The sequence below is a fragment of the Cetorhinus maximus genome, chromosome 17 (assembly GCF_964194155.1).
Source record: "Cetorhinus maximus chromosome 17, sCetMax3.hap1.1, whole genome shotgun sequence".
NCBI lineage: Eukaryota > Metazoa > Chordata > Chondrichthyes > Lamniformes > Cetorhinidae > Cetorhinus > Cetorhinus maximus.
Window position 1 is genome coordinate 67117409 of NC_135895.1, and position 18511 is coordinate 67135919.

The window sequence follows — 18511 nt, forward strand, 5'->3', positions numbered from 1 at the left end:
CAAGAAGCTAGGTTTGAAATGCTAAATACATAAACATGGCTCAAGTTTTAGAATGTGAGTTGTGAGGAATATTTGCATTTTTAGATAAATTTGGTTAGTCTGAATTTCAAAGAGGCGGGAAGATGTTATGCCTAGCCAGAAGAAGCTAAGTCAAAGCGTATTTATTTTTCCCAAAGCTTACTGATAATATAACTCTGTTCATAGTGCTAATTTTATGAGAAAGGTAAAGTTCCAAAAACATATTGGAACATTGGAATTTGCATTAAAAGGGGAGAAGCGTGTATAAAGTAGATGAGGCTATGTGTAAGAGAAGGCATTCTAAGATTTAACACAAGTGTGAAAAGCCTCCAGCCTCTGTGCATCAAGTTACTGTCTATAGGAACTGAAGCTAAGAAAACTCACTTTGAAACTCTCTGCTCAGGGTATTGTGTTGCTTTGCCTGGGTCTGATTAAATCTATTTGTTTTTACTGTTGCCTTAACAGAGATGTAACTGGGAACCAGATTAATTTGAGGTTTTAGGAGTTATTATGGTAGTAATTTGTAGACTTATGTGCTTGAAATCTTTTCTTTTGTTAATAAATGTTTAATTTAGTTTTCTAAAAACCTCTGAAGTTGCAGTAGTCTTATTACTTTTGAATTCAGGGCACGCATCTCAAAATAAAATACAAATTGCAAAACAGTTGTGACTGTGAGATCAAGTTTCCCTTGTAGATTTGATTCGCCTGGCACACATCATCTGCCACGTCATAACAGTACTGTCTTGGGGACAAGATGTTAAACTGAGATCCTGTCTGCCCTCTCATAAAAGATCCGTGGCACTATTCTAAAAAGGAGAGAATAGGGTACTTTCTAAATGGTGAAAAGCTGACGACAGTGGTCCAGGTACACAGATCATTAAACTGTCAAGAACAGGTAAAGAAGGCGAATAGAATGCTGGCCTTTATATCAAAAGGGTCGGAATACAAAGAAGGCTTTGGAAGTTATGCTTCAGCTATACAAATCTGTGATTAGACCTGTGAGAGCAGTTCTAGGCATGTCTTAGAAAGGATATATTGGCCAATGCAGTGTATATTGATCAGAATGATCCCTAGACTCCAAGGGTTAAGCTAAGAAAACAAACTCTTCCCTAGAATTCAGAAGGTTAATGGGTGATTTCACCAAAGTTTTCAAGATATTAAGACGATCAAATACAGTAGATTGGGAGTTGCAGAGTCTAAGACTAGAGGGTATAGTCGAAAATTAGAGCTAGACCTTTCAAGAGTAAAATTAGGAAACACTGCAAAGGGTGGTGGAAGTTTGGAACCCTCTTTTACAAACTGCAAAAGATGCTACATCAATTGTTATTTTTTTTTAAATTGATATACTTTTGTTTAGCATAAGATATTAAAAGATATGGGGCAAAGGCATAATTGGAGTTAGGTTACAGATCAGCCATGATCTCATTGAATGGTGGAAACTGGTGGGGCTGAATCGCCTACTTCTGTTCCTTTGTTCCTATTTCAAAAAGAGCAGGGGGGGCTGCCTCATGTCCTCGCCAATATTTCACTCCTTAATCAACATCACTAAAAGCAGATTATCTAGTCATTACCACATTGCCTTTCCTTCATTACAAAAGTGACCACACTTCACAAGTACTTGATGAGCTCCGAGGTGCTTTGGGATGTCCTTACATCGTGAAAGGTTATATATAAATGCAAGTATTCCCTTCTTATTGAGGAACTGCCATGCCTTGAAAGTGATGACACCTGTAAAAGCTGACCAGTTAACTTAAATAAAGCTACAATGTACTATAGTTAACTCCGCCCACTCAAGATATTCTACTGGTAACACATTTAATATATTTTCATATCTGCATTCACATCTTCAAAATATCCCTATTACCAACAATACTACAATGATATACATTCCAAAAATATTAAATAGGTACACCAGATAAAGAAATGGCCCATTAGATGCAGATTCGGAGAGCCAGTGCAGACAAGATGGGCCTTATGGCCCCCTTCTGCGCTACAACATTTCTGTGGTTCTGTGATCTGTGACAAGGAAATACCCTTTCTTGTCCCTCTGGCCAATTGTTCTCAGCTCAGATGACTCATTGAGAGGATCTACTGCCCACATGACTACATATCAATAGCCTGCCAATACTCACCAATGAGGACATTACGCCAAGTCCTGTCCTCACCTGATATATAAACACGTGCAGGTCTGGGGAGCAACAACAGATAACAAGCAGCTGCAGAAAACCTAGTTGATTTTTCTGATGGCAACTTTGGGTTAACTAAGGCCAATCCCAATGCCACCAGTTACTCTGGTTAAGATTAGCTCAGCTCATCACAAACCAGGAATTGAACCACGGCACTTCTTAGCTTATATGGCTTGGTTCCACACTTATACAAGGGGCAAACTTGCATTCATGACCTTAGGACACCCCAAGCACTTTACACTTAATGAAGCACATTTCATATATAGTCACCGTTAAAATATAAGAAACGATGCAGCAAATTTGCAGACACCAAGCTCCCACAGGAATGAGATCAATGACATCATCTGTTTTCAGTACTGGTTGAAGAATAAATAACTGCCAGGACACCAGGACCCCTGCCCTTTTTGAGTTGTGCCATGGGTTCTTTTACATCCACCCGAGAAGGCAGAGGGTTCCTCGGTTTACATTCTCATCTGAAAAATCACACATCCGACAGTATAGCACTCCCTCAGTACTGCGCTGATGTGTCAGCCTAGTGTTCAAGTCTCTGCAGTGGAACTAAAATCCACAACCTTCTGATTCTGAGATGAGAGCACTGCCGAGTAAAGACACCAATGCCTTTAGTGAGATGTTGTAGCATGATTAGCTAAGACATCAGGCAAACTCCCTGTTCTTCAAAAAAGTGCCAATGGGACCTTTTACCTGCATCTGAATATGCAGACAGGCCCTTGGTTAACATTTCATTGAAAAAGGGTACTAAAGTTCTAAATTACCCGAGGGGAAATGAGATTGGAAAGTATTTCAGGGTTTTATATAGCTTACAAATCAGTTTAAAATGTCATTCACAAGCTATTTAACAGCTGATCAGCACCTCCCTCCCACCCAGTGCCAGCTTTGGAATAAGGTCTAACCTAAACAGTAGTGAGATTGCAACCTTCTGGTCCAGATCTTCATGTACTGTTTTGTAACATAATCAATATTGAGAGTTCAGCACAAATTGATCAGTACAACTAACAAACAGAATTTGAGCATTATAAGACTACAAGGGGTGTTCATGTAATAAAAGTTTTTGGAAGCAACTGTCAATTTTTTTCTTTCTTTCATGGGGTGTGAATGTCGCTGCCAAGGCCAGCATTTGTTGCCAATTTCTAATTGCCCTCGAGAAAGTGGTGGTGAACTATGAAACTTGCATATGGTATACACTGCTGCCACTGTGTGTCAGTGGATGGAGTGAACGTTTAAGGTGGTGGATGCAGTCTTACAGGGAAATGCTACATAACAGACAACTCCAACTTACGAGAACTATCCACTGCTTCCCATGGTATAATGCTCTTGCCTTTACAAAACAATCTGTACAGCAATACTTTAGGAAATATCTTTGTGCCTACTTATAGCCAAGAATCTCTACATTGGAAAGAAAATCAAGTTTAGATATGATTGAAAGGAGCCCAGCTTTTTTGACTGATACTTCCCTAGAATTAAGTATCATTCTAGGTGTTGGCAAGACCAGTTGCATAGATACATCTTCCCACAACAATAAGAGATGAGAGTTCTTCCAGGTGTTGCATATCTTTCACTACTACAACAATTTGCCTGAAATGTAAGCACTTTTACCCCCACCCTTCAGAAACAGAATTGGTCCCAGGAACCAATTCCATTGTTGCCAGTATTTGGTGAAAATGCAGTGCAGACCACTGCGGATTTCCTGCTGCAGTCACTGACTGTCTTTTCTTGCTCATAATGTTTTGTGCTTGCTCATCAGCTTTAACAATGGTTGGTAGGCTGGCAAGGATGAGAGCAAAGAAAAATTGTCCTTGATACCCCAGTATATGAAAAAGAAGTTCTGTGAAGTTCAAACAATGTTGAACCTAGATACAAGGGGGCATAGTACACTCAGGATCAAGCTCTAAAATGGCAGAATTTAAGATGTTTAACCGGGGCAAGTCCATAATTATAATTAAGATCATAAGTAGATACTATGCTAGTTTGCGCTGCCAAGTATTTACCAATTTTATAAAAAAAAACACAAAAAAATAATTAATTGATTTGGAAACCTTATTAAGTCACTGGTGTTGAGGCCACCAAATTTTCTAGAGACTTGAGTTAAGAAACACAAGCATTTGTTTTTAGTGGTGTATACACCAACATATAAATGCAAAGACGGGTAAATTTTGGAGCAGAGATACTTTTTCAGAAATTTGTACGGCTGGAAGAGGTTACAGAGATAAGGAGATGCAAGATCATAGAGAAAACATTACGCTAAGAAACTCAAAATCAAGACTTCACTGAGATAGTCACCATGATTGGGAGGATATGAGCTCAGCAGCTCAATTTAGGATCATATATGACACCAACGATGCAAATAGTCTGGTTCAGCCTGAAACAGAGGAGGGTGGGATTGATATTGAGGAAATGCAAAGCATGCACAGGATGGTGTGAAGACAATGGCTTCAGTCTTCCCAATTGGAAAAAAACTGTCATATCCAGGACTGGATTTCAGACAAACAGGCTGACAGCACAGAGACAATGGAAACATTTAGAGGGAATATTGGTGAGACAGAGCTGGGTGTTGTGAGCATGCACGTGGTACCTAATATGACAAATGGTGTCGCCAAGGCTGCAGATGAGGAATAAAACAGAACCAAGGATAGGTTCCATAACCAGCAAGGGGGCTATGGAACCTATAACATTAGATTTAGTGAGGCAGATTTAGTTAACACCTAACAGTGCATGAAATTTATCTAATAGCTCATCAAATAATTTATCTAGTAACATCAAAAGTTCAACGTTGTGTTTGAAAGGGAGAAACAAGAGTGAGCCGCAAGATTCTAGATTTAGGCAAGCTAAATAGGATGTAACAAAAACTATCCAAAGTAAACTGGACAGATCTGTTAATGGGTAAAATGACAGAAGATCATTGGGGGTTCAAAAAGAATTTAGTGTGATACAGAACCAGCTTATGCGACTAAGGAACAAAAGCTCTATGTGCCATAAAAGACAGCCATGGACAACTAAAGAGGCAACATAAAAGTAAAAGGCAGATAAAAATACAAAATAAAAAAACCACAAATCCTGGCAAATGGAAAAAATACAAAGAACAGAGAAGAGTGACAAAACAGATACAACTGGGAGTATGAAGAGAAACTTCCAAAAGGTATCAAAATCAATATGGGTGGTCAAGAGCATGTAGCCCTTGAAAACTGGTAACGGTGATGGTGTCAATGAAAAAAAAAGGAAATGGCAGACATGCTGAACAATTACTTTACATCAGTACTAACAGTAGAACATGACAGCATGCCAAACATCCCAAGGAAATATTTAATCACGGAAAGTCACCAAAATAAACAAATGCAAAATAACAGTAATGCATAAAATAATCGCATGAAAGAGTGACCGACCACCAGGCCAAGAGGGTTTCTACCCCAGAGTTTTAAAGAACATTGCTGATGCCCTAAATGTAACCTTCCAAAGTTTTCTCCATTTCGGAACCACTCCTTTAGGTTACACATGCCGCTCTGCTATTTAAGAAAACAGCAGAGGAAAATTAGGGAATTACAGGCCAGTTAGCCTAACATCTGTTGTCAGAAAATTACTAGAGCATATAATCAAGGGTAGGATGACTGAACACCTTGAAAATTTTAGCTCCTCAGAGAGTACCATAATGGATTTGTAAAGGATAGGTCATGTCTAAGGAACATGTCTGAATTTTTTGAAAAGGTGATTATTGTAATGGAAAGAGGAATGTTGATATATGTTATTTATACGAGCTTCCAGAAGGCATTCCCTCACTGTTAGTTAAAGATGAAGCTCATGAAATTGAAGGCACATTATTGATCTGGTGATGAAATTGGTTGAGCGGTAGGAAACAGAGTAAGGATAAAGGGAAGGTACTCCAACTGGCAGGATGTTACTGGAGGTGTCATGCAAGGATCTTTGTTGGGGCCTCAAATAGTCTTTGAATTTATTCAGGATTTAATGATGGAATAGAAAGCTACATATCCAAATTTGCTGATGGCAGTATTGTAAGCAGTGTAGGCAAAAGCAAGAAATTACGAGATTTTGATAGATTAAGTGAATAGGCAAAACCAGGGCACAAATGCATCTCAATGCAGACAAATGTGAAATCTTTCATTGTGGACTTAAAAAGGATAATAAATGGAAAAAAGCTAGAAACAGTGAAGACTTGGGGGATCCATGTATAAAAATCATTAAAATGTCATGAATTACAGAAAATAATTTAAAAAAGTGAATGGAATGCTGACCTTTATTTCTTGAGGATTAGAATACAAGGGGAAAGAAGACATGCTTCAGTTATACAAAGCTATGATTGGATGATATCTGTACTGCCATGAGCAGTACTGGGTACCACACCTCAGGAAGGATAAACTGGTTTTAGAGGAAATGCAGCACAGATTTACCAGAATAATACCTGGACACTAAGGGTTAAATTACAAGGAAAATTTCAACAAACTGGGTTTGTATTCCCTAGAATTTGAGTTGTCATGGCTCAGTTGGCAGCACTCTCGCCTGAGTCACAAGGTTGAGGATTCAAGTCCTACTTCAGGACTTGAGCACAAAACAAAAATTAAGGATGACACACTACTGCAGCCCTGAGCAGCTGCTGCACTTTTGGAGGTGCAGTATTTAAAACCATTAAATTGAGGCCCCACTTGCCCTCTCAGGTGGATATACCAGCAATGAGCTGTTTCCTGTGCCTGGTCAATATTTATCCCTCAAACAACATCACACAAAAAAAACAGATTAGCTGGTCATTATTACACTGCTGTTTTTGGGAGGCTGCTGTGAGCAAATTGGCTGCTGTGTTTCCCATATTATACAGTGGCTACACTTCAAAATGGTACTTCATTGGCTGCAAAATATTTCTACATCATCCTGTGATAGTGAAAGATGCTACATAAATGTATTTGTTCTCATCTCTTTCTTTAAGGGGTGATTTCAAGATAATAAGGGAACAGGTAGTTTCTCTCCATCTACCTATTTCCACAAGTCTATGAATAAGGGAGTAACTAAAATTCAGAGCCAGACCTTTCAGGACTAAAATTAAGATACAGATCTTCATATAAAACGAAAGAGAAGGTTGCAACTCTATTTAGGCCTACACTCAGCGTGTAAATTGACCCCCCCATTTTTCAATAAATGCATCTATAGGGCTATACTCATCTTATAAGTCAGCACTTGGAATCAGGCAGGTGATATGGGCCATGTTGCCAACAAGATGCACAGGATACACAGACCAGAGTGACCACCAAAAAGATACCAGCACCAATACCGGTGGTTTACGTTTTATATTGTGTGTGTAAATCAATCCCCGTTGTTGAAGATTTTTCGAAGTTTTAAAGATCGACTTATACACGTTGTAATCTATGATAGATCACAGATCACTCATGATGGCATTGGATTGCAAAACAAGCTACTGTTCCTGTGTTCCATCTGCAGTTCTACAGGTAATAGTGCAGAAATGGAAACAGGAGCCATGGGATAAGGTTCTCCGGTTATGACTGTAAATGCACAACTGGAACCAGGTGAGGACAACATAGAATAGGGACAATATCAGCATGGATACAAAATTAACTGAAGGTCAGAAAACAGACTGGTGGTGAACAGTTGTTTTTCCTGTTCACCAGGATTCGATATTGAGAATTTTGGTTTTTGACATACACTAATCGTCTGGATTGAGCACACATGCCATCATTTCAAAGTTTGTAGATAGCATGAAATTCAAATTTAGCAAATAATGATAGCAACAGACTTCAGAGTGACATTGGCAGGCTGATAAAATGAGCAAATAGATTAAATTTAAACACAGAAGTGTGAAATAATACCTTCTAGTAGAAAGAATGAGGAGGGGTAATAAATTAAATGGTACAATTTTAAAAGAGAGGCAGGAACAGAGATATCTAGACATATATTCACAAATCTTTGAAGGTGGCAGGACAAGTTGAGAAGGCCATTAAAAAAACACAAGATCACTGTCTTAGTAAGAGGCAAAGAGTACATTAGTGAGAATGTTAAGCTAAATCTTTATAAACAAAGACTTCAGCTGGAGTAATGGGTCCAATTCTGGGCACCACACTTTAAGAAGGATATCAAGGCCTTGGACAAGGTGGAGAAGAGAATTACAAGAATGGCACCCAGGATAAGATGCTTCAGTTATGAGAGAAGTTGAGGTTGCTTTCCTTACAGCAGAGGAAGTTAGAAGAAAGTTTGTTTAGGTGTTCAAAATCATTAAGGGTTTTGACAAAGTAAATAAGAAACTGTTTCCAATTGCAGAAAGGTCAGTAACCAGAAATACTGATTTAAGTTGATTGGCAGAGGCAACATAAAGGGATCATTCTTTTTTTTTAAAAAGACAGCCAGTTGTAATCTAGAATGCACTTTTGAAAGGGTGGTGGAAGCAGATTCAGTAGTAACTTCCAAAAGGGAATTGGATAAATGCTTGAAGCGAAAACATTTACAGGCTATGGGACAGAGGTAGCGAGTGGTCTAACTGGGTATTTCTTCAAAGAGTGGGAAAATGCCTCAATGGTCTGAATGGCCTGCTCTGTGCTGTAATGAATGATTCTATGAAGAAAATTAAATCTACATACATTGACATAGTTTTTCTTTCAATCCCACCTGCACTATTGTTAGCTGATCTCAAGTGGAGTCACAGACTCGTGTAATTACAATTCACCACAATGCTTTGGGATTAAGGTGGAAAGCACAAAAACATCGTCAGGTTTATAAATGATGCCTTTCACAATTAAATAATACAAGGCTAGGGCTAAGATCAGAAATGATGTTATTTTGGTGAAGTTGCACCATATGCTAAACTTGTATACTTGAAAAGTAGAGAAGTTATGCTAAACTTGTACTGAACCTTGGTTAGGTTACACTCGAGAGTAGTGTGTACAATTCCACTTGCCATATTATAAAAAAAGACAAACACCAGAATGGGTGAAAAAAGGATTTTCAAGAAAAACACCAGAACTACGAGGTTACACCTATCAGGAAAGAATGAACAGGCTGGATGTTTACTCTTGAAATCATAAATCTGAGGGGTGATGGAAGTCTTTAAAATTGTGAAAGGTTTCCAGTATACAAATGTCTTCCCTTTTGTGAGGAAGAGTGAACTAGAGACCATCAATATAAGATAGTCACCGAGAAATTCAATAGGGAATTCAAAAGAAACTTCTTTACTGAAAGAGCGGCAAGAACGTGAAGTTCACTACCACAGGGAATACAGTAAAATTTTTGTTATCTGGCACTCTACCAACCAGAATTCTCTAACTGGAATTCTGGGTCAGGTCTGTTGGATGATTTTTTGATTGGAGATGTCAAACTCACCGTAATAGTTATTGATGGCCTGTCCTCGCTCTGGTCTCATTCTCCCACTGCTCTGCAGCACCATCTCTCCTCAGTCTTACTCACTCGATTCACACTTTCCCACATCCCTCATGAGACCTCAATACCTGTGTGATCATTCTGGAGTTATCTCATTGGATGAAAGCATGGAACTGACCTTAAATCTCAATTAACTGGCATATATGATTAACTGACACCTCCCATTCCAGGAGCATGCCACATAACAGAATTTTTTCTGCAGCTGAGATGAATAGTAGGGGAAATAAGATGAGACATAATGGGATAAGGGTTTTGCTGATGGAATTAGATGGGGAAGGTTGTAAGGAGCATAAATGCTGGAAACAAATGGTTGGACCAAATGGTTTGTTTTTCTATTGTATATCTAAGTAATTCTAGTAGTAAAGGAACTGTGCCTGGTATAAGCAGCAAAATAATGCTTTTATTGTATCTTTAACCTAAAAAAACCTTTCAGAGCATAAAGGAAATGGATACCAAGTCAAAAGAGGGACATTGTTTGAGGTAACTAATTAGGTTTTAAGGGGCGACTTAAAGGAGAGGATCGTAGTGAGTTTAAATAGAGTACCTTAAATTCTCACACTTATGAAAAATAAGCAAACAATATGCAAAAACAATTAGAAATTTACTGCTAGTCATTTTTCTTATTTTCTAATGACACCTTTTCAATGAACAAGTGCCTTCGATTTCTAGTCTTCTGTTAAGTTAGTACTTGTGTAATGCAATCAGAGCTCCCTTACCAGAAACCAAATAAAATATTATCCTCTAGAATCACTGACTGGAATTGTTTAATTGTGGATCTAACTGAAATTATTTTAAATATAAAAGGATGGTTACATTTAGCTGGGGTAAAAAACCATTCATTTTAGAAATTCCAAAATAGTGTACCACAATGAAGCTGTGTCGCCTTTAAAGCAAAAAGAGTCAAATGTTGTTGACATAGGAGACTTCAATGTAGTATATTTTATAGAAATCCTCCAAAACACCAATGTGCAAACCCACCATGAACCCATCTTCTGTGGCACAGGGTTCTACAGAAATCTGACTATGAAGTGGTCACACTGCTTTTACCCAATAAACAGAAGCAAAGATACTCTAAAGAGATCTGATAAAAGGTGTTCAATCTGAAATGTTAACTGCAATTCTCTCTCCACATATGCTGCTAGGCCTATGTATTTCCAACATTTTGTTTTTATTTCAGATTTCCAGCATCTACGATATTTTGCTTTTGTAGTAAACATAATCTGTCAATTAACTTGATACAGCATTGCAGCCATTTCCTAGTAAAACATGTAATGAAGATCAACCTACAATCTATAGGCCGTAATTGTAAGGCAGGAAGACTGTGGTTCCCCATGTCAGTCATGATAAAAGCACAGAACAACGTGGAAAAACTGCCCAAGTAGACCTATCTGCAAAAATCAGAAATCTAGCCAACCAAATTTCCTCTCCAAAGGACTCCACTTAATCACTAGTAAAGTGATGGAAGTAGTCTATAGTGTAATTAGACAACATCCACTTCCCAGCAGCCTGCACACCAACACATGTTTCTGCAAGAATCACTTGCTCTAAGTCTCATAGCAGGCTTGCTCTGGACATGCATTGTCAGTTGAATGCCAGAGGAAAGAATAAAGTAGATGCCCTCCACTTCAAGGTTGGATTTGACTGAGCAAGGCACCAAGGAGCAAAGGGAGTCATTGTGAATACACTCCAGTTACTGCAGTCACACCCGACAGAGGAAGGTGGTCGTGATCATCAGGCCAATCATTGCAGCCCCAAGACATTATGACTGGAGTTCCTGAGGGCAGTACCTTGACCCAAACACCCTCAGTTGTTTTATCTTCCATCTCTCACAAGGTTAGGAACAGCATTGTTCACTTACAATACTATGGTATTCACTTCATCCACAATACCTCCAAAAACAAGCAGCTCCAACCAACCTACAGTAGGACGAGGACAAAAACCAGACAGACAAGCAGATTATATTTACACCAACTAAGTGCAAGGCAATGGCTATCTTCAACAAGAGAAGGCCCAACCACTTCTTACTTCAACACCTCTTAGCACCGTGAATTTTGCTGACAAAAGAGCAGCAATATCATGGAAACATTTCCCATTGCCTTCCTAACCATGGACTTTCCTGGCAACCAACTGACTTGGACCATGTACTGTTTTTTCTTGTTTCTTCATTTTTGTCCTGTATTGTAGCTGAGCCCAGGTCCTGGAAATCTCTACCTGACACCATCATGGAAGCTACATCACTATATGAGCTACAGCGCTTCAAGGAGTAGGCCCACCATCACCTTCAGAGGTGAAATAGGGATAAACAATACACCAAGTCTTGGAAGACAAATTGCTTTAAACAAGTTCAAAAACATTGAAAGACAATCTGGGTGGAAAAAAAATCCACACCTTTTATTGCTCACCATGCAGAACAGGTAATGTTTGAAGTTGAAAAATTCCCCAAATCTAAAATTTTAGACTTTCCAAATGGGTTATGGGGAAAGGAAAGGAAAAACAAGAAAGTAGTGGTCAGACCTACCAAAAAGATTTTTCAATTTAGTTAAAATGATCAAACTGAGTTACCAACTTGCTCAATCCTGTCAAGCAACTATCTAAAATGTACTTTTTACATCATGCCCCTCATCTTTTGATGGCTGCATGTAAACAATCACTGGACTACCGTCTTGAATAAATTCAATGTTCATTTTGATTTTGGAGACCATATAAAGTATATTTTGAACACAGTATCCCAAAGTCAATGTATTTATGTGGGCACCAGCTTAAAACCAATTTTTACACTCCATCTGCAGAATTGTGCCCCAGAAATCGATCCTTACCTTTATTCACACTGTCAGGAGAGTGTAAGTAAAGGATTAATGAAACAATTAGAGCATCCTGAAACACCAACAGTAAAATTTCCACACTACAACAAATTCATACAATAGCAGTTTTGTCATATCCAACATCTTTCAAAATAAAAGTTTGATAAGTAACTGGAAGAAACCCAGGCTTTCACATTGGTTTTGAAAAATGCTGGTAATTTCCTGTGGATTTTTTCTAGATCCTACAAGGGCTGTTTTCTCTGTTACAACCATCATTGGTATAAGTATTATAGAATATATTAATCTATATACAAATCTGTTACCTACTGGTTGTCAACAACACAAGGTTTGACAATCATACAAAATTGAGAAAGCACCAAATGAAAAGTGGCTATTCAACCCATCAAGCCAGACCCTTTGGATCTATTCGTGCTCCTGAAGGAAAGCTCCAGAAAAATACACCAATTCTAAATTCAGCCAAGGAAAATTCCTAAACACTTTCTTCTCTGCTTTTCAACATGAGTGTCTGGTTTCCACAAAGGCTGCTTCTTTCTCCTGCCCTGCAAAAATACCACATTCAATGAAATTTTTGATCTATCCTTAATCCTGTAAATCTCACACTATGACCTACAATTCCATCTGGATGTTTACCTTGTTCATGATACCTGGTACAGCATTAACAGCTTCTTTTAGGGTTGAATTACACCTGTCCACCACTCACAAAAATATTCTGATCTTCAGCATTGTTCAAAGATAGCTCATTTAGTTCTATGTAGCCATTGTCAAATTAAATAACCTTCCCATTTCTACACTAATCATGCCATTCTTCTTTTCAATATCTGAACCCAATCATATCAATTCTTCCACCAATAAAAGGCAGGCAAGTTCAATTATCTCCTCTCGCAGTTTAGCAAGTTAAGTATAGAATTTTCTGATCATCAAGAAATCAAAAGGAATTTTAAATCGTTGTACCTAATTTAAAAGAATTTGGGAAGACAATTAAGACAGCAACAAAAACTCCATTAAGATTCAAGTGCATTAATTCTATATATCTTGAAATAGCATGATTCAAAAAAAAACACCAAGCATTATGCCCAGCTTATTTCTGGATTTTTGAAAACATTTTGCCCACAAAATGGAGCTGAAAGATTACTTCTAATGCTGTGTTTTTAAAAGCAATGCCTATTCAAGGCCTTTTTTTAAGTGCCAGATGTAAGGAGGTTAATATGCTAATTGGATATTGGTTCTCCAAAAAGCTAAACAATAAGCAATTTGTTAGTTTGTCCAGGTAGTTGGAAAGACACCTCTCACCATTGTTGGAAAACTTTGATCGCTGTTGATAAGAGGGACAAGCTTTTTGTTATAATATAAAATGCTTTTAAGCACAGATCACATGCACTACAGAAGGCAATCAGGGCTTTGATGAGATACCACACAAGCAGGCAGAAAAACACTGAAAAAGACAGGGGACTTCAGGGAGAATGGCCTTGCCACTTGTGTTTAAGTCAGTAGATCAACTGAATTGGGGGCAACGTCACATCCCCTTTATTTTGTCATAAAGCAAAGAAATTGCATCAATTGAACTAATTGATTCTGACCCTACCCATTGTTCTTTATGTTTCACCTCACTGTAGAATAAAGCAGTTTACAATTCACATCACATTTCATCTCATTTGGTGTTAACAATTCGAAAGAGGTCAAGGAAATATACATGCACAAGATATGAGATCCACACTGCAAGGGGATGTGATTGTTCTTTTTAATTAAAGTACCATGCTCAGACCACTGGCACCACATAGCCTAAGTATCTACCATCTCCAGTGGTATTTTTAACGTAAATACACACACATGCAAGATAACTGAAAACCTACATGACTTCTGATAAACCTAACAATCAATTTGCATCTCAGCCTTCAAGATCAAGGTCACAAACCTCTAAACAAGAGAATCAACAGCTGCTGGTTCACTATCTTTTTAAAACAAGAAAATAAAAGCTTTACTTACTGCACTTTTCACAAAAAAGATGCCCCAAATTTCCACAAAACAATTATGTTTGTGTCAGTGAACCAAACAATGTGACAATTTGTCTTGGCTGTGGAACACTTGGTATTGTGCTGTGTAGTGCTTCACATACAGTGGACTAAGAAATTGTCTTTGCCTATATCAGCATTACATTTAACGCTGCAACCACCTTATGTGTACAAGCAGCATATTTTAGACATCTGAAACTTAGGAGCTTCTCTGAAACTCAATGCACAACATATTTTTGTTAGTTTTAGTCTTAGTCTGTTAATTCCTTACTCAAATCCCAATTATCAAATACTGTTAACCTAATACTGAAATAGCAGAGAATATATTTTACTAATAGTAAATTTAAGCTTGTATAGCATATACACATACAAGTGTGACTGGATTCCAGTACATTATATTACTGACCAAAACAGAGTTACAAGTGTGAAGAGTTAATTCTTAAGGAAGTGAGGCACATACCAAATTATTACCAAAATATAGCTACATTGACAATTAAAATCATAATGGATTACATGTTTTTATGCATCTTCCAGCTCCATTTTCAGCAACCTTATCTGAAGCTTCCAATGGCATTTATCAAATTTCCTCCTATTTCTAGAAGCACAAAAATATGGGAAATGTGATAATCAAACCCACATCATAGCAGCTTGTGGAGCAAAAAACACCAAGAATCAGTGCCACCCCCTCCAATTTGTCAAAGCATTGTATGAACTGATTTCCTGTAAAAATCCTAATGAAACTGAAACCTATAGATTTACAGGGGCTGCAGCGGTTCAAGAAGGCAGCTCACTCCCACCTTCTCAAGTGCAATTAGAGAAGGGCAATAAATGTTGTCCTAGCCAGCAATGTCCACATCCCTTGAATGAATAAAAAAATTTACATTCGAATAAAATGTACATTACTCCTCCTGCAAATGATGTCAATCTACACTTGTCAAAACGTCAATTATCACAGTTGACATTTTTGCTAACTTAAAAATATCAGACTGACCATTTCAAACAGCAAAAACATGGTAGTTTCAAGTCACCGCTATGGACAGTATTGGACCACTCTTCAAACAAGGAAATCGCTAATCAGAGATTAGAGTTCCATGTAGTAATTCGACGCGTGCAAGGAACACCACCAGAAGACATTGCTATTGAAACCTGCGTGTTGATAAGGTGTGTGTGTGTGTGTGGTAGGTACTATCTGATGTGTATACGCCTGCAGAAATCTTGAGGTGACGAAGACTATGCCCCGTGTTGGGTTAACAGTCAAACCCCACCTTTGGGGGTGTGGGGGAGGAAGAGAAGTACATTTTCTGGCAAGGCACTGCGCGCATGTCCTGACCTGGTGCCGGATATAGTAGCTCATTATTTGGCAGGGGGGTGGAATGAGACGGGGACACTAAGCAACCAAGCGGCTCCAAGACGCTACGTTCACGCACTGCGGAAACCGAGAGCCGGGCCCAGGGCCTGGTGCTTCCCCGGGGGAGATAAATAATAACCCAGGCCACCCTCCCACATCCCATTCACACACCTCCCACCGCTCCAGGCCGCCATTAACAGCACACCCGGGGCTCCAGCCTCTCACCGTAAATATTGCGCGCAGAGCGGGTTCATTCTTCCTCGCTAAAGCCTAGCAGCAGCCGCCATGTAATCTCCCGAGTGCTGAACGATCCGGATGGTGTCGGCGAGGAGGAGGTTAAACTCATAGCTCGGCGCTTGGATAGAGGACGAAAAAAAAATCTTCAAGGAAAAGGAAGGGAAGGTGACCGGCCGGCTGTAGAGCCGGCTGAGAGAGCAGGCAGTGCGGGGCCGGTGTTGTTTCTGTTGGGCCGTCGCTGCCTCCTCAGAGAGCGCGGTTGTCCGCGCGCTGTCTCCCAGGCCACCGTCTGCCGCTCGCACTCCGCTCGCTACTCGGCGGAGGATTCATGTGTGTCACAGCCAATACCGTCCGCCCCCCCTACCGCCTCCTCCTTCAAGCCCCCGGCTACACACAAACATACACTTCCGGCTTGACTGCCGGTGCAACCCCCGTTACCCTCCGACGGAAATACGCCATCAACTCAATATTCCCTACTCCCCAACTGCTGACAAACACTGAGGAGGGGGCACACCTGAGGACTCGCTCATTTGGGATTAAAAAGCAGCAAAATATAGCACTGCCCATTTAAAGCGAACAAGGAGGAATTTAGCGCTGTTTGGCCAGAAGATTCGAATACAATTTTTTGAAGCAGTTCTGAGTTAGTACAGTGTCGATCTTGCTCTGTTTCCAGCCGTAATATGAGGAAGATATCCAGGCTCAGAGGGTGACACTCTCACTTCTAAATTCAAAGTTGTAGGTCCAAGTTTTAGTGCAAAAACCGGGAACACAAAAGCTGTAAAATTTGGATCCTTCGTATCAGTGGTCTTGGTAGAATCATTGACAGCACAGAAGGGGGCCATTCGGCCTGTCGTGTCCATGCTGGCTCTGTAAGACCAATTCCTCCAGTGCCCCCACCCTGTCTTTTCCTCATAGCTCTGCAATTTTTCATTTTCGGATAATTATCCAATTCCCTTTTGAATGCCATAATTGAACCGGCCCTCACCACACCTCCAGACAATTCCAGATCCTAACCACTTACTGCACCATAAAAGGGTTTTCTTCATATGCTTCTTTTACCTTAAATCTCTGCCCTCTGGTTCTCGATCCTTCCACCAATGGGAGCGTTTCTCCCTAACTACTCTGCCTTTTGACTCAGGATTTTGAAAACCTCAAATCTCTCAAGCTTCTCCAAGGAGAACAGTCCCAGCTTCTCCATTCTATCCACATGATTTCTCATCCATGGAACCATTCTTGTGGATATCTTTTCTCCACCCTCTCTAATACCTTCACACCGTTCCTAATCCAGTTGATGCTGAGCTTCCTTGCTTTTGTACTCTATGCCCCTATTTATAAAGCCCAGAATCTCATAGGCTTTATTAATTACTCTCTCAACCTGTTCTGCCACCTTCAATGATTTTTGCACATATACCCCTTCTGCACCCCCTTTAGAATTGTACCCTTTATTTTGTATTGTCTCTTTATGCTTCTCCTACCAAAGTAAATCACTTCACACTTCTCTGCATTAAATTTCATCTGCCACTTGTCTGCCCATTCCACCAACCTGTCCATGTCCTTTTGAACACTCTCCTCCTCACAGTTCACACCACTTCCAAGTTTTATATTGTTGTCAAATTTTGAGATGGTTCCTTGTACACCAAAGTTCATGTTATTAATTTATATCAGGAAGAGTTTGAGTCCGAACAGTGACCCCCTGGAGAACTCCAAAGACATTAATTAACCACTACTCTCTGTTTCCTGTCACTCAGCCAATTTTTTATCCATGTTGCTATTGTCCCTTTTATTCCATAAGCTCTTTAACTTTTCTCAGAAGTCTGTTGTGCATCCCTTTATCAAATGCCTTTTGGAAGTCTATGTACAACATTACCCTCATCAACCTTCTCTTACCTCATCAAAAGCCACAAGCAAGTTAGTTAAACATGATTTGTCCTTAACAAATTCATGCTGGCTTTCCTTATTTAAATGCATTTGCCCAAGTAACTATTAATTTTGTCCTGAGTCATTGTTCCTAAATGCTTCTCCACCACTGAGGTTAAGCTGACTGGCCTGTGGTTGCTGGGCTTTTCTTTACACACATTTTTGAACAAGGGTGTAACATTTGCAATTCTCCAGTCCTCAGGTTGTGCCTCCACAATTTCCGCCCTTACTTTCCTTCGTATTCTTGGATGCATCTCATCCGGTCCTGGTGCCTGGTGGCCATTTGTCCCATTTTATACTGGACAGTCTGGTTTTTAGCTGGCCTGTCCACTGTCCGATATAGAATGCTTTTTTGTCCAGTATACTAGGGTTAGGGTGGAAGAATCATTTAAAGAGGCATGCACCTAAAATAAGCTCACAAAATACAGCAGTCTAAAAGACAATGACTAACCAGGAATACATTGCAATTCAGCTTGTTGTTCTTATCAACATTTTTCACTTGAAATTAAGCCATTACACTCACAAACAAAAGTGGTTCTGGTGTGATTTTTAGTTGCAGGCTTGTGGATG

General features: G+C 39.4%; 1 protein-coding gene across 3 annotated transcripts in view; it reads right to left on the reverse strand.

The window, feature by feature from the left end:
* The window catches only part of smg7 (SMG7 nonsense mediated mRNA decay factor), a 170458-nt gene extending 154073 nt beyond the window's left edge, over positions 1–16385 (reverse strand). For all 3 annotated transcript variants that reach the window (XM_078561379.1, XM_078561380.1, XM_078561378.1), the window contains exon 1: positions 16013–16385. In XM_078561379.1, the coding sequence (XP_078417505.1) occupies positions 16013–16041 (29 nt within the window). In that variant the 5' untranslated portion in view covers positions 16042–16385. The remainder of the gene's footprint in view (positions 1–16012) is intronic.
* Positions 16386–18511: the final 2126 nt, after the last annotated feature.